A 15,278-nucleotide genomic window follows, 5' to 3' on the forward strand; every position below is an offset into this window, starting at 1 on the left:
TTCTTGACTGACCAGCTCACAAATCACAACATTGAGCCTCTGCAGCAGCTGAAGCTGATCCTGATGCAAAAGGCAGCCTCATTTGACCGTTTGGAAGATGTTCAGACAAGAAAGAAAAGTTTTAAAAAGGTCAAGGGTTGTGACAGAAATTCATCGATTGACGAATGAGGGTCAGGAGCAGCGTCGGAAGACTTCCACACACTTCTGAGAACTGTTTGGAAACTTACAAATGTTTATATCATGAAAAATCAGATGTTTGGCCCATAGTGTGCATCAGATCGTGGACCTCTAGTGGTCCAGAACGCCCCCTCGAAGAGCTAACATCCCCTCTGGTTTGTTCAAAAGCCAAATCCTTTTCGAGACAAGACAAGAAAAACCTTGGTTTTGGTTTAACGTATATTCAAATGTGGCCAATGAAAACCGACCAAACACGGAGCAAAAACTAGAAATGTTACCTGGAGTGTGCTTGCGTGCAGTAGCCGTGCACCGGCGCTCAGTCTAGCTCGAACAGCATTGAATTTTGGAAGGCGAACCCCGCAGACGTGACGTGATCACTGATGATATTCTCATTTCCATCTTGGTCTAATTCCCTCAACAGGACAGGCGGGGGCTTCGCATCGGGCTCGGGGGCGCCGACGATCCGTCCCGTCGGCAGGTCGTCTTCGTCCGTGTCCTGGTCCTCCTTCGAACCTGGGCTGTGCCGCTCGGGGAATCCTCCGGCCTTACTCTCTGAATCTTCTGCGGGCACTTGCGTCCGGCCGTCCTCTGCGTCCACTGCTCTGGCGTGTGCGCCAGCGGCTTCAGCTGACGTGTGCATCCCAGCCTCCGCCTCTGGTTCCTTTCGTCACAGAAAGACATTAAGGCTGATGACTGGGTGTGTTTGCAGGTTTCCTTAAGATACAATCACCTGGTATTTCCAAATGAAGTAGTAAAAATTAGTTGTAAAAGTACAACCTTATTATTTCCTGCTGTTACTGATCCTACAACGGTTAAATTCTGATCGCAATCGATGACCGATGACACGTCTGCTGCCGATGGATCTCTTAAGAACCTCCAGGATTCATCTCTCACCTTCACATCCTCCTTGGTCTCCGTGTTGTGAGGGACGTCTGAGGGCGTCACCTCGGGCCCGGACACCAGGCAGGCCCCCGGCTCCGTCTCTCCGTCCTCTTTGCTGACGGACAGGTTGGCTGTCGGCGGCCACTTGTCATCTGAAGATGTTTCTGTCTCGGTCGACAAGCCTGTCGGTTGGACTGACGTCTCCTCCCCCTGCTCTTCACTGTCCTTGTCGTCTTTGTGACGCTCTGCTGGTCCTCGCCCCACCTCTTCACCTGACTTTTTTTGCTCTCCCGGGTCAGCCTGCTCCTCCACATCTGCTACGACTTCTGGCTGCCCCACCCCTACGGGATTTCTCCATTTCTCCTCAACCACGATATTTGCATCTTGATCTTTCCTGACCTCCTCCTCTTCCTCCTGGCAACTTTCCTGTCCCTCAAGTTGCACCTCCTCAGGACCACTTTCTTTGCGGAGCACCTGCATGCTTAAATCCTGTCTGGGAGCCAGGATGGGCAGTGTGACAGTCAGCTGTCCTCTCTGCTTGTTGAACTTGGCCTCTCCCTTGTCTTCATCCACGGGGTAGGAGAGGGGCAGCTCCAGCCTGTAGGCGGGTTTCTCGGATTCCAGCAGCAGACTTTTCTGTTTCACCTCGAGAACAGTGTCCGTCACCGACTTCAGCAGCGGCAAGTCAATGGTGACGACCATCTCTCTGGGCCTGGTGGTCTTCGCCGAGTCCCTGGAACACCTGAAGTCCTGTATATCGATGACGGACCTGTATTTGATGGTGTACTTGGGCTCGGTGGGCCCCGGCTGCGGAGGCTTGAGTTGGAACTGTTTCGTTTCGGCGCCTGTGTCGTTTTCTGCTTCGGGGGGCCGGTTGGGTTCGGCGCGTGGAGGTTTTTCATCGGGGTACGGGAAGCGGAGAGGGTGATCTGAGAGGTCCTGGGCTTTGAATCCGGGTATTGGTTTTCGGACGACACAGGCCCGCGGCGTTCCTTTGTACTTGGTTTTCATCGTCCTCGCGTTGTTTCGATCCAGGGTGACTTTGAAAGCGTCCTGGACGCCCTGCACGGCCGTGCTCTCCACCATCTCCATGAACCTCGTGTTCTTCCCTGCTATGTGAAGAGTGTCGGGGTGGAAGATAACATCATAGATCATGACTTTCTTTCCTTTTGGATCGACGTCTTCCCTCCCGGACTGCAGGCTGTGGGGCAGGGACCAGCGCTGGCCTTTGCGTCCATCCTCGGACACCCACGCCTTGCATTCGGGCCTCGCCACCTTGCCATCGGAGCAGATGTTGATGTAGCACTTCCGCCCTCCGTCCACGCTGGTCCTCAGCGCTTTGAACGGCTGCGGGTGGAGGAACTCCACGGCGTTCCCCCTCTCCCGCTCCAGGAGGGCGATCTCCTCCTCGTACCTCTTTTTGTTTTCGGGGTCCGCCAACTCCCGGGCGTAGTCGTGCACCATCTCCATGAACTTCTCATCTTTCAAGGCTTTGGAGAAGCGGTGGATCTCGTCCGGGGTCAGGTCCAGCTCTTTGAGTCGCTCCATGCTAAAGTAGCTTTATCAACACGACCCGCCCGATTCAGAAACACCACACGCCGAAAGTTGAATTAAAATAAGAAATATACCGGACTTTTCACCAATGAACCTTCCCCTGACGTCCAATGAGCTAACAGTAACGACACCGGCCGTCGACTTCGCGTCAGAGTAACCATGGCAACACCGGAAGCCAGGTGGTGCGTCTGAGAAATCCTTCCCCGGAAACAAGGAAGAGCCCCTTCAACTGGTTCCGGTCTGAGTGAACGGGACTGCGGTTTAAAACAGCCCCCCTCACCTTTTGTTGCAATATAGAAGAATTAAATAAATAAACTTCTTACGATGTGAATAGAAGGTATCTGAGGTCAAAGTGTGATAAGAAGCAGAGAGAGAATAGGAAAAGCATAAGTCTGGGACTGAGAGTAGGGACTTTTAATATCGGAACTATGACGGGAAAAGGTAGAGAGTTGGTCGACATGATGCAGAGAAGGAAGGTTGATATGCTGTGTGTCCAGGAGACCAGGTGGTAAGGTAGTAAGGTCAGAAGCTTAGGAGCAGGCTTTAAGAACATAGGATAACTTATTAGAGCGGCGGTAGGAGCACGCAGGTAGACTACATCTTGTTTAGACGAGGTAACCTGATAGAGATCAGTGACTGCAAAGTAGTTGTAGGTGAGAATGTAGCCAGACAGCATAGGTCACTGGTTTGAAGGATGACTCTGGTGACAAGTAAGATCAAGAGCACAAAGGCCAAAGTGGTGAAAACTGAAATGGGAGGAGTGTTGTATGGTTTTCAGGGAGGAGTTGAGAAAGGCTCTGGGTGATCACTGAGAGCTTCCAGATGATTGGACAACTACAGCTAGTGTTATCAGGGAGACAGGTAGGAGGGTACTTGGTGGTCATCTGGAAGGAAAATAGATAAAGAGACTTGGTGGCAGAATGAGGAAGTGCATGGGTTTACACAGAGAAAGCGGTTAGCAAAAAAGTGGGACACTCCTGTGTCCCAGACTCCTGTCTGTTCTATCAGACAGGAGTACAGGGAGATACAGTGTAAGGTAAAGATAGAGGTAGCAAAGGCAAAACAAAGGGCGTATGATGACTCGTACGCTCGGTTGGACAGCAAGGAGGGAGAGAATGATCTATACAAATTGGCGAAACAGAGATAAAGATGGATAAGGTGTGCAATAGGTCCGTGTGATTAAGGATAGAGAGGGAAATGTATGGACAGATGCTGAGTGATGGGACGATGGAAAGAGTTTTTTGTAGAGCCGATGACTGAAGAAAATGAAAGCGAGGCAAGGGTAGAAGAGGTAACTTGCAGATCACAAAGTAGCAGAGATTTGTCAACAGCAAGCGGAGAGCTGTGATCTTAAGAGTCCAAATACCTGTTCAAAGCAAAGCTTTTAGGTTTATTTATTTTTCAGTGCAACCTCAAGGACACCATTGCACTGCCGAACCGATACTGTTGTCACACTCTGTGTCCGTGGTAGAAATAAATAGAATGAGCAGTAACGCCAAATCTTGTTTGCAATGATTCAGATTGTAGTCAGGGTGTTCATCATGGGCTGAGATTACACAATCTGTTGTTATGACAGCCATGTGAGTCACTGCGTGGCAGAATGCAGTCAACAAGAAACAAAGAAATATCTAACAAAAGTCTTATTCATGGGTTTGAGCGTCGATTGTCATTTGCACAGTCCGGAAAAGTCTTTCCCTCAACAATGAAAGTCTTATTAAGCTGTCCACAATGAAGCCAGGTACAGCATTTTAGCAATAGAGAAAAAGGGGAGTTTGTTCAGACAAAACAGTAAATGATAAGCATGATAAGGCCAGTATTTGATGGGCAAAATCGAGGAAGTGCGGATTGAAATGTTAATAGTCGGTAGCAGCTTTGAGATGAGATGCACTTTAATGATCCCATGCCTGGGAAATTGATTAGCAGCAGCAGCAAGACATACAAGCACAAGAAAGAAACAAGCTTGCTAAAAATACAAGTAAAAAAATAAACTCCGCTATACTGAAGTATAATATATATATATGAACTAAATAAATAAATAAATAAGTCCTTCCATATTTACCAATACACAGGAATAAATAATGTGCAAAGTGTGAATTGGCAGGGTTGTCCATGATGGATGACAGAATTGGCAGGGTTGTCCATGATGGATGACAGTTTCTTCAGCGTCCTCCTTTCCACCACTGTCTCAAAGTTCTCCATCCTGAGACCAATCACAGAGCCTGCTCTCCTAATGACCCTGTCTAGTCCGTGGGAGTCTCTGACTATGATGCTGATCCCCCAAGAAACACCTGCAAAAAATATGACACTGGAGATAAATCTCCAATATCTTGCTGCATACACTGAAGGATCTGAGCCTCCTAAGGATGTCCAGTCTGCCTATTCCTTTCCTGTACACAGACTTGATGCCGGATCTCCAGTCCAGTTTGTTGTCAATCACGACAACAGACCGGGAATCTATAGTTTTCATGCATCTCACCCCTGATCCATAGCGGTTGTGCTGGCATGTCCATCTTCCTCTTGAAGTTGATCACCATCTCCCTGGTATTACTGGCATTCAGCCTCAAGTGGTTCTGTTCAGTCCAGTCTACAAATCTGTCTACCAGCGTCTACCCCCCCCGGCCCCTCCCCCCTTTAAACACCCTACAACAACCGCAAATTTTTGTAAGTGGCGTGACTCTGTGTTGTACTGGAAGTCGGTGGTGTCCAAGGTGTAGAGAAAAGGAGAAAGCACAGTCCCCTGAGGAGCTCCGGTATCACCAACCACCACATCAGACAGAACACTGACCAGACGGACAAACTGTGGCTTAGTCAGTGATCCAGGAGATCACCAAGTCAACCGCAGCTTCTCACCCAACACCACTGGAGAAATCCAAGTACCTATCTGCCATTCAGGTGCAGATGAGCTCATTGCAGCAGGTAGATGACGGCATCTTAGCGGGGCTGATAGGCCCTCTTCTTCTCGTTCAGCGGTTCCTTTGGATCTTTGGTGATCCACGGCTTGTTGTTGGGGTACCAGTGTACAGTTTGGGCTGGCATTGAGTGTGCAGATTCACAAAGTGCAGGTTGAACTTAACACTTATGATTTATGCAGTTTTCTGCAATTAACCCATCATGGATGAACCATGAGCAGTAGGCATGCCGTCAACCAGCGCCAGTGGAGCAGTTAGGGGTTCAGTGTCTCGCTCAACAACACTTCAACACGCTGAAAGTAGCTGGGAATCAAAACAGGAATATTCGCTTCCGAAGACAATGACTCCACCCTCTGGTCCACATCGCCCCTTGTTTCTCAAAGAAGACAGCCAGGTATTTTAAGAGTCAAAAATTTAAAACATTGGTAAAAACAAATATCTAATTAGAGGTAGAGAATATTTACAAAACAAAAGGAATCAAGTTCCATGAAAACTAGCCGAGCATAAGTCACGGAGGTGTGTAGTGCAGACTCTCCCCAGCAGGTGTTGCTGTGGGCCGCCTCTGCAGGCTGGCAAGGAGGCGGGTGTGCAGGGGGACGGGTGATTGGTCGCACCCCCGACAGGTCACGTCTGCCACGGTCTGATTGGAAGGCCGCTGCTGTTACCGGGTGTGGGACCATGGCTTGTGCATGTGTTGTTGACTGTTTCTTTCCCGTGAAACGTGTCATGTGCTTAGTCAGTGGATTCGGCCATTTCACCCCTTCTCCCGTAAGTCGGAGCGTGGGCCGGTCCGCGGGCCCACCTCCTCCCTCCGCCTGTGAAATGGAGGGCGAATGAGCCCTAATGATCTGTTCATGGGCGGAATACCGGGCCGACACATCCCGGCTTGTTTTGTCTGCTCTGACTCATCCAGTGTTCTGACTCTAAGCTAATAAACAGGACACAGTGTCGTCCCCCCCGCCCCCTGAGATGGTCTCACCAAAACCAACTTTCATAACAAGGGAAAAATTCATCCAGGCGGCAGGAAGCGAGCCGCAGGCCAGTCAGCACATTTGGAAGGATACAAGTGGGTTTCAGCTGATCGGAAGAGAACCGAGGGGGAAGTGTGACACGTATCTCTAGCAGACCCCCACTGCGCTTTCCAGAAAACGCTGACTACATCCACGTCCCACGTGCTTTCTTGGATTTGCTATGAGAAAAGTCCACAGTGAAGTAGTCGAGCCGGAGTCCATGATAAATGACTCGTCTGTTTAATTACAAATCTGTATTAAATATGAAAAGTTAGACATGGACACTTAATCGAGGCATAATCATAGTATCAATGATTTATATTTACATTGTTTTTCAGGTTAACATTTCCCGCAATTATGACAAATAATTGCATCTTATAATAAAACAAACAGTACATTCACGTTTGGGTGTCAATATTACCACGACAAATAAAAAAACATGTTGTCGAAAGGTCGGAGAGGATGAAATGTATAAGACGAATAGTCATACAAAGGCTTTGGCAAGAGTGCATCCGTATTCATTTCCAATAAAGTAAACCCGAAGAATCCTTTCGAGAGAAACACATGTACAAATGAGCAGTAGATAGGAAAGGTCCAGTGCATGTTCTCGTTCATTAGCATGAGTAAAACAGCAACAGCCTAACGTGTCCGGCTGCTCCCTGCGGTACCTGGGAGCGGTTAAGATGCAAAATTGAATGGCCTACTTTGAGCCGGCAGGTACCAGCATGCTTATCGTGGCCAGGCCAGTTTTGTTGGGAGGTGTTTTCCCCGCAGACATTTTGTTCAGGTTCCGAATGTCAGCCTGCCAAGAGGGAATTTTCTTTGTGGTCATGTGACGCCGGGCATGCTTGGTGAGGTGATCGCTCCGCATGAATCGGCGGTCACACACGGGACACACAAACTTCTTTTCCCCGGTGTGCGTCCGCCGGTGACGGGACAGCTCATCGGACCGGGCGAACCTCTTGTCACAGCCGTCCCAGCTGCAGCTGAAAGGCTTCTCACCTGGAGGACAGAGAGGAAAAAAACAGGGGTTGGAGTTACTCACCGTGGACACATAAAAACCGGGAAGAACAACCAGTGTCTTTCAAACAGGATGCAACACTCATGTGGGGTAGTCATACTGATCCCACATCCTGACAAGTTACAGCTGCGTGAACACCGAGGCTCAACACTCGGTTCTGACTCTAAATGGTGAACTTTTAAGTGAGAAAATAAAGGCTGTCGGACACGTTAGGGGCCTCATTCGTATGTGGGATTAATCCACACAGGAACTGTCTGTGCTGGCTGCTGAACTTGACAGGGAACAAGCCGGTGGAGGATCACAGCTCTAAGGATGCCTAAAAGCAATAGCTTTTATAAATTTGCTGGCTGCCTTTGTGTGACCACCGGGTGCTAGATCTTCATGTTTGTTCGGGATTCCGCATGACAGCATTCGCAATGTGTCAATCCAGATTCTTGTTTGTTTTTTTCAACTCGAGTATGACGTCAAGACATGTGAACAATGATAAGCGGCATCGATATATGTGTTCTACACGCAGGTCGAATCTCACCTGTGTGAGTCCGAAGGTGAGCCTTGAGATGTGAGCTCTTGAAGTAAGTCTTCCTACAGCCAGGGAAGTTGCAGACATAGTTCCTCCTGCGGGAAAAGTCCATCTTGGTAGCGGAAGTGCAGCCGCTGGGCCCCGTCGGCACGTACACGGGGGCTGGGGCCAGGGGGAGCAGCTTGGTGTTGCCCAGAGTCATGACAGTCTGAGAACAGTGGGGGGCCTGAGGGACTGAGGTCGGGGGGAGGACCAGCATCACGGTGCCCTGAGGCACCGCCGAACCCACGATCAGCGATGGCTGGACAGCAGCGGCGTTGGCTGCGGCCGGCTGCGGGAGAATCGGTGTCGTGCCAGTTCGAATTCCAGTGCCGGCGGCCTGGACCGCACCGGGGATTATTGCTGAGATTATACCTGATTGGCCGTTGACAGGAAACATCTGGCAGATGATTTGGGGGCTCGGGAGCGGAGGTGGGGACAAAGTTGCAGGGGCAGGGGGGCTACTCTGTGGGTGGGCAGGGACCGGAGTGGGTGTGGAGGCACTATTCACACAGGGCTGCGAGGGATTCGCCTGCTCCTCTGTTTTCAAGACGGGCAAAGTGGGTGTGAGGGGAGGAGGGGGCGACGGGAGCATTGCTATCTGCTCTGAGGCTCTGAGGTGTTGCTGTTGACATACTTTTGCGGCCGCCACAGGATCTTTGCCTTTTTCTGAATTAGGGCTTACTGGAATGTGGTGTTGGCAGGGGGAGCTGTCTGCGGTGTGGCGGATGACGCTGGTCACCATGGCTCTGCAGGGCGGAGGGGGAACCGAGGTGGTCTTCGCCGCCACCGGAGCAAGACTTGGCTGATAAGCCCCTGATGCACCGCACTGTGAGGATACGGCAGTCCTGAGTGTGGAAGTCTCTGTGCAACTCGGGCTGTGCGGGGGGGTCATACACTGGGGAGGTGAAGGAAAAAGCATGTTTAAAAAGAGTCTTTCGGCATCTAAGGAAGCAGCCAAAGAAAGAAAAACACCGGTCGCCCTCAGCTGTAAAATGAGACCTTTACGGGCCCCTAGCTGAGAAGAACAACCCCGTCTAAAGGTCAAGTCCCCTCACTTCAAGCCCACGTCTCCTGCTGCAGGACCAGCTGGCCTCACACGCTGATTTCACAATGCAGAAGACTTGATTTGTAACTTTAAGGTGTTAAATAAAGGAAGAAATGTTTCTGAGGAAAAAGTGTTACCAGAGAGGAGAGTAGCATGAAGTCCTTCGGGGGCTCCGGGAGCTCCGGCTGCAGGATGGCGTCACAGGAGTCTGACGCCGGCGTGAGCGGCCTCGGTTTGCAGGCGCCGGGACCCGGGCTGCTGGCCAGGTGGCCCCGGCCCCAGGAACTCATGCACATCAGCGCCTCGGCCGCCTCCAGGTCCGTGTACTCCAAGCCGGGGGAGCAGCTCTCACTTCCGCTGGACACAGAATGTTCGCTGTCATGTCTCCTCCTCTTTGCCTTGGAGCCGTAATACACCATCAGCTCTGCCTGGAGGGACCAATAAATACACACGGAAGGGGGATCAGAATCAGAAATACATTATTGATCCTGGAGGAGTGGTGTCAGATGGTCCATACAGAAAGAAAATGATTAAATATATAAATTAATAGGGAAAGATTATTAGACTATTATCCCAGTAGAGGGATTTTTCACCTGAGTTTTTGCATAAAACATGTTTTATACCCTGGTTGCTGTTCTTTTTTAAAGCACAAATAAAACACTTTTGTTCCGCGCGAATTGTGCCGTCATCTCCCCTGCGGAGGACTTCCCGACCGGGTGAAGTCCGACCCGGTGTCGCCAGCCCAGCCCGGCCCGGCCCTGAGCCAGGGCGCCGCCCACGGACAAATATAGCCCACGCGGAGTGACGCGCTCCGTGAAATCCCCCGCGGAGCAGGTGGGAAGCGGGAAGTCAGTTCGCGGCTTTTGTTAAAAACGAGGGTTCTTCAGCACCACGGCATAAATGATAATAATAATAATGATAAATCAAAAATAAAGACCATAATAGCGTTTAAGGTGAGACGTCATCGCCGAGCGCTGACGTCACTGATACTACTATAAGAGACGCGATTCTATTGGACGGAAAAAATAAAGACGCGGAAAAACCGCCGGGTCTGAATCAAACTCACCCCCCGCGGGTCCGTTTCGGCGTGTTTTCGCGAGGGCATCGGGAACCGGGCGCGTCCGAACGAGGCCTCGTCCGTCGTCAGAGCCGGTCCGGAACAAAGGGGTCGGGCGGGCGGAGCTGCGGTGCGGCGCGGGACAGGGAGGCTGCCTCGGACTGGAACCGCCGTCCTCTCAGCTGAGTGTGTAAAACACTGGCAGAGGCGAAGAGGGGAAAAAAAAGAAAAAAAAAGAAAAACACAACTCACACGCACTCGCGGGGTGGCAACACTCGACCAATCGCAATCAAGTGTGTGCTGCGCCGCGGCCAATCGGCGAGCGGCGCACGCGTGAACACTGCGTGCACGTCGGGCGGTTGGAGGAAATGGGGTGCGTGGCCGTTGGTGGGCGTGGCCTCCAGAGTCAGCAATGTCAGGGTAAACCCGATGAACCGCCATCCGCTAAACTAGGCGAAAGGTCGCTTCAGTGTATGAGGCGTTCACGGACTGTCGGAATAAATTTCTACGAGCTACATGTCTGCCAACTGCATAGGCATAGCTGCTCGTTTCTCCGCCTTGAACGTTATTATTAATCTATTCATAATCAGGATATATTCACTGACTAATTAGCACTGTGTGCGGTGATTGTGAGGCATATTTGACAGAGAAAGCAAAACCCCGATGGTTGTTTCGTTAGGGTTAGGGTTGGGGAGAGGGTCGACGACACTGGGATTTTTGTGCAATTTTTTGTGTAATAACGAGCAAAAAAAAAAAAAAAAAAGCAGTAAGTTACCCCTCCGAATGTCTTATCCAGGAAATAATTCATGCTAAATCAGCTTTTCGCTACATTTTCAACCAATTAATTTGATTTCTTTTCCACGGCACTCATTGAATATAATAGCAAAATACAGTTTCCAGGCTCGTTGATGACAACATCTGACGTTCCGGAAAGTGGAGCGGTGACGCGGTTACTGGGAGCGCGTCCACCGCTGCAGAACAGTCCTATTTCCCCACAACGAACCCATTTTCCCACAACACTCGAATGCAACGTCAGCGCCCAGACGAGGCGCTGGGGGCTGTCTTTTCTTTCATTTTTTTTTTTTTTTGAACTTTTCTTTTCTTTCATTTTTTTTTTTACAGCTGTTTGTGCAGCTTTCTGTTGGGATGCAGATAAACAAACACACAGTTGTCCAAAGCACGACGCTCTAAAGCAACAGCAAAAATTTAAAAAGTGAGTAAAATGCGTTGCACCTTCAACCCACTGGAGTTCAGGGCCGCAGACGACATTCACCCCTCCGTCCTGCAGGCTTCACATACATGATAATCATAGTTGTTATAACCAATACGGGGCTTTCATTTGGCAATTCCTCCGCCCCTTTGTTATATACAAAGCATTTGTTTTGTCTATGGGTGTTGCCAGTCTGGGCTGGAGGTCACCCCACAGCCAGGTTTACATCCACACCAACTGCGCCAGACATTAGATTTATATTTTTATTGTTGTATCCAAGCGGGCACAATAGACCTCTCCGAAAGGCGGTCGTGTCTGCAAATGAGCTGATAACCGTCTTCTGCTGCTTGGTGTATGCAATATTGTCCTTTCAACCACTGACGGCAGTGAAATCATTCCAGCAAATGCAGGTCAGAGAATTCAAGTTTGTCTTGACCCACATTTGACGTTATATCACCACCTCTCCATTTGGACATGGAGAGGATATGTGTCACAAGGCTGGAAAAAAAGCATGGATGTGTCAAGAAAGGCCTAACTTTAAAAATATCACCGCACATGAAATCTTATTACTGTCATAAACAAAAAGTTGTATTTTTCAATTTCTTCAATTTCAAGACGGAGCTCCTTCAAATGATTCGCATCTGAGCACTAAGAGGATAACGTTGTGTGGGTAACCACTGTGCCGCAAACACAGAAAAACTAGACTAGTTTCCGAGGGATGTGTTGTTTTTCAGCATAAACAAACACGTCTTCCAAACAGGAACCGTATACGCTTGTATTGTTTATTAAAAGATGCACGCATTTTGACTCCGGAGGGGGCTGCAGGGGACTGTAACCTGTCCCCGGATCTTCTCAGTACATTTCCACCCCTGATCTGATTAATCGATAGTTTTAGAGAGAACCACCGGTTAAGAGACATGCGATAAATGACCTCCCTTCATTACATGTCACTCCGGAGTGCTGCAGCTCTCCTGCAGCAGAAGGGTGTGGAGCAGGTGTGTTGGCCGGTCTCAGGCGGCGCCCGGTTGCCAACGCAGACCTGCGCCTCGGTATGACTCATAGCAGCGTGACCTCAGGGAGCAGCGAGGGCCCGGAGCCGTGGCACTGCAGCCTCGGTGCCGGCAGTTAGCGAGAGGGAGGGGAAGTGGGAGGAGCGACGGGGGAAAACGTGCTCGCACGCAGGCATGACAGGCAGCCCGGCCTGAGCACAGCGGGCTGTTTGTGGTAGAAGTGGGCCACTCCGCTTCAACTTAGTCGGGGAATCTGGAGGAAAGGTTACGCTGGCCCTATCTGGGCCTCCGTGTTCATGCACACCTCCCCTGTCGAGCCAACTCCCCCATCCCAGGAACTCCAAGAGTGAAGTCAGAGGGGGGAGCTGCCCCAGCAGGGTTAAATATACCACAAAGGGGCTATATTTCACCAGCCGTCCACGAGCTCGCCGCTACCCATGGGCCAATTGGGACCTCTGGAACTGGCCTTTCCACCCAAAAAATGTCCACGCATGACTCTGCTTTTCTCTCCGGCGGGTCCTGTAGAACCTACAAGCAGGAAGAAATGTCCGCTCATGTATTTGTTTCAACCTGAATGGTCACCATAAAAGTACTTCAGGATGACTGTGGCCGGTCTGTGAGCTCATCGCACTCCATACTTGGACAGGGGACGAGAAGTATTATATACAATGTCATTATGAGGAAGAATAAAATCAAGGGAGGAGCGTGGAAAGGCCACAATAGCACGATGACAGGAAACCATCGAACACTATCAAAAACACGGCTGGTTAATGACAACATGAATAAAGATGATGCAGACAAACACACTTTGAAGGGACATTACACTTTCATGACCGGTGTGATGTTTGCTGATAGGATATGCAGGAAACGCCTCCCAAACATCCCTCAGGCCGGGGCGATCGGGGCCGGTCTGAACATCACAGGGTAAACGTTGAGAAATGTCTTCATACATCAGACGCTGAGTTTGTATGGAATGTGAAGCTGGAATGCCCTGGTCTGCTGTACGGGGCCGCGATGCCGCTCTCAGCGCTTTCACTTTGCATCCCAGGGGTTCCTAAATACATCCCTATGAAAGGGTGAACTTTGACTTCTTCTTATATCGCCGCCTTCGACTGACCATCCCAGATGCAAACTCTCAGCGGCTGCGGAATTCAGCGGTTGAAGGACCCGAGGAAGGACACGCCGTTGTCCGTCCAAGAGGGAGAGCGAGATGTGCAGGTGTCCTCTCTCCACACCCACAGCCAAAAAGAACAGAGACATTTTCCTTCAGTGAGCTCCCAGGATGCAACTCTCATCCTCCACTGACTCAACACCGTGGAGAACAATTATCAGGAAATGATCGGGCATTTTGGAGATGAAACCCAACTCTAAACCCCCGAGGTGCTTTAACATCCAGGTCTTGCACTATCACAGAATGCGTTCAAAATGCAGAGTCAGACGCAGGAGCCTTTCACATTGTGTTCCTTTTTTTAAAAAAACAAATTGAAGTTTCCTCATTCCTGTATCTTGCAGGAGGCAAACACGATTCACCTCAGTGCTACTGTCCAGTGGGATATTTTCTCCATAACATTAACATCATATAACTGCGTTCATTGCACGGGGAATATTCAGATTGTCGGCAGCTGGCAGTCACTGTTCAAGCAGATGTCGGCTCAGATGAGTTGCTGATTATAATGGAGAAAAAGATACTTTTATTCCTTTCATTCCCTCCAAGACAGCAGGACAACAAGTCGTAGATGACGGAGCGTAGAAGCGGTCCGGCTGCGTTGTGTATCAGCCCTCCGCCGCCCTCGCCCCCCGCTCCCGGAGCAGGGATTCCTCCACAGGCACCTCGTTCCTGATTGGTCACCACGCCGCGTGTTGGCTGTCTGTTGTCCTGGCAACATGAGGAACAGGAGGCAGTTTTGAGGGCTCCCTGATGGAGCGCCCCTGGAGACCGCCGGAACATGTGCGGCGCCTAATGATAAGGCTGAGGGCCCCGAAAATCTGTTGCGTCGTTAAATAATTCACCTTCAATACACCCCCGTCTGGTGGGACGGGAAATATATTTGCAGGGCGTGGGCGAACACAAATGCACTTCGAAAACAGACAAGGAACATCCTCCGCGTTCGAAGACCTCGGGCTGATGAATCAATTCTGATTCTGTGAATGAGAGGGTTCGTATTTGGACACCGGCGTGACCAAATGAAAGCGCTGAATGCTGTGAACCGGGGAGAAAACCCCACATAGTCACTGTGTGAACTCCATCTTCTTGAGGTCACATCACCAACCATCTCCTGGACATTTCTCTCGGCGCCACGTTTCGACCATAGGGCCAGGCGCAAGGACCCGCTTGTCGCTCACGGACGTAAAAGCATCGAGATGGAAGCTGCAGAGGTGTCTCCAGAAAGCCGGTTGTTGTGTGTTTGGCGTGCGGGTTGGCCTCACATCATTCACTCATGCTTGATTAAACACTTCCTGTTTGTTTTGTGAGGATCCGGCGGCGAACGCCTTCCAGGTCTCGCGCGTAAAGTAGAAATCATGATGTCAACAAAGCATAACCACGGTAACAGATGTGCAAGTGAGGCGCTTCATGCCAATGACTACTGTGAAGGCGGTGCAGGTTCCAGACATTCAGTTCTGCACGGATAGTTCTGGCAAAAAGACCCGAGGCTTTTCAGGATTCCTCTCTAAAAAGGGTCGTGGAAAATCTGTTAAAAAGGTGAGAGTGAATACGTGACGGGGCCGTATGCTCCACCATGAAGCACAGACAGGAGAGATCATCCATGGTGACATTTACAACATGGATGAGCTGTAGCACCTCTGCGCCGGAGCTTTGTGAGGACGCTAAACTTCACAGAC

At 50.3% G+C, this 15,278-nt stretch overlaps 2 protein-coding genes across 2 annotated transcripts; both read right to left on the reverse strand.

Moving 5' to 3' along the window:
- Positions 1-37: 37 nt before the first annotated feature.
- On the reverse strand, positions 38-2,720 carry dnaaf2 (dynein axonemal assembly factor 2). The gene is made up of 2 exons (XM_086153360.1): positions 1,072-2,720; positions 38-838 (listed from the first exon to the last, which is right to left on the reverse strand). Exons 1-2 carry the CDS (start codon positions 2,605-2,607, stop codon positions 494-496), a joined length of 1,881 nt encoding a protein of 626 aa, XP_086009486.1. The 5' UTR covers positions 2,608-2,720; the 3' UTR covers positions 38-493.
- Positions 2,721-6,749: 4,029 nt separating this feature from the next.
- LOC147237745 (Krueppel-like factor 11) lies at positions 6,750-10,463 on the reverse strand. Its single transcript, XM_086153406.1, has 4 exons — positions 10,227-10,463; positions 9,298-9,588; positions 8,083-9,010; positions 6,750-7,534 (listed from the first exon to the last, which is right to left on the reverse strand). Exons 1-4 carry the CDS (start codon positions 10,263-10,265, stop codon positions 7,233-7,235), a joined length of 1,560 nt encoding a protein of 519 aa, XP_086009532.1. The 5' UTR covers positions 10,266-10,463; the 3' UTR covers positions 6,750-7,232.
- Between the last annotated feature and the right edge of the window lie 4,815 nt (positions 10,464-15,278).

This window comes from Fistularia commersonii, chromosome 1 (genome assembly GCF_037954325.1).
Source record: "Fistularia commersonii isolate RoL2024-O1a breed Wild chromosome 1, RoL_Fcom_v1.0, whole genome shotgun sequence".
NCBI lineage: Eukaryota > Metazoa > Chordata > Actinopteri > Syngnathiformes > Fistulariidae > Fistularia > Fistularia commersonii.

What these genes read in the sequence shown, in the direction of transcription:
- LOC147237745 (XM_086153406.1), bottom strand. Translation starts at nt 10,265, where the DNA reads ATGCCCTCGCGAAAACACGCCGAAACGGACCCGCGGGGG. An exon ending in CCGAAACGGACCCGCGGGGG is followed by an intron (nt 9,589 to 10,226) that starts GTGAGTTTGATT and finishes TGGTCCCTCCAG; the next exon opens with GCAGAGCTGATGGTGTATTA. An exon ending in TCATGCTACTCTCCTCTCTG is followed by an intron (nt 9,011 to 9,297) that starts GTAACACTTTTT and finishes TCACCTCCCCAG; the next exon opens with TGTATGACCCCCCCGCACAG.
- dnaaf2 (XM_086153360.1), bottom strand. Translation starts at nt 2,607, where the DNA reads ATGGAGCGACTCAAAGAGCTGGACCTGACCCCGGACGAGATCCACCGC. An exon ending in AGACCAAGGAGGATGTGAAG is followed by an intron (nt 839 to 1,071) that starts GTGAGAGATGAA and finishes CTGTGACGAAAG; the next exon opens with GAACCAGAGGCGGAGGCTGG.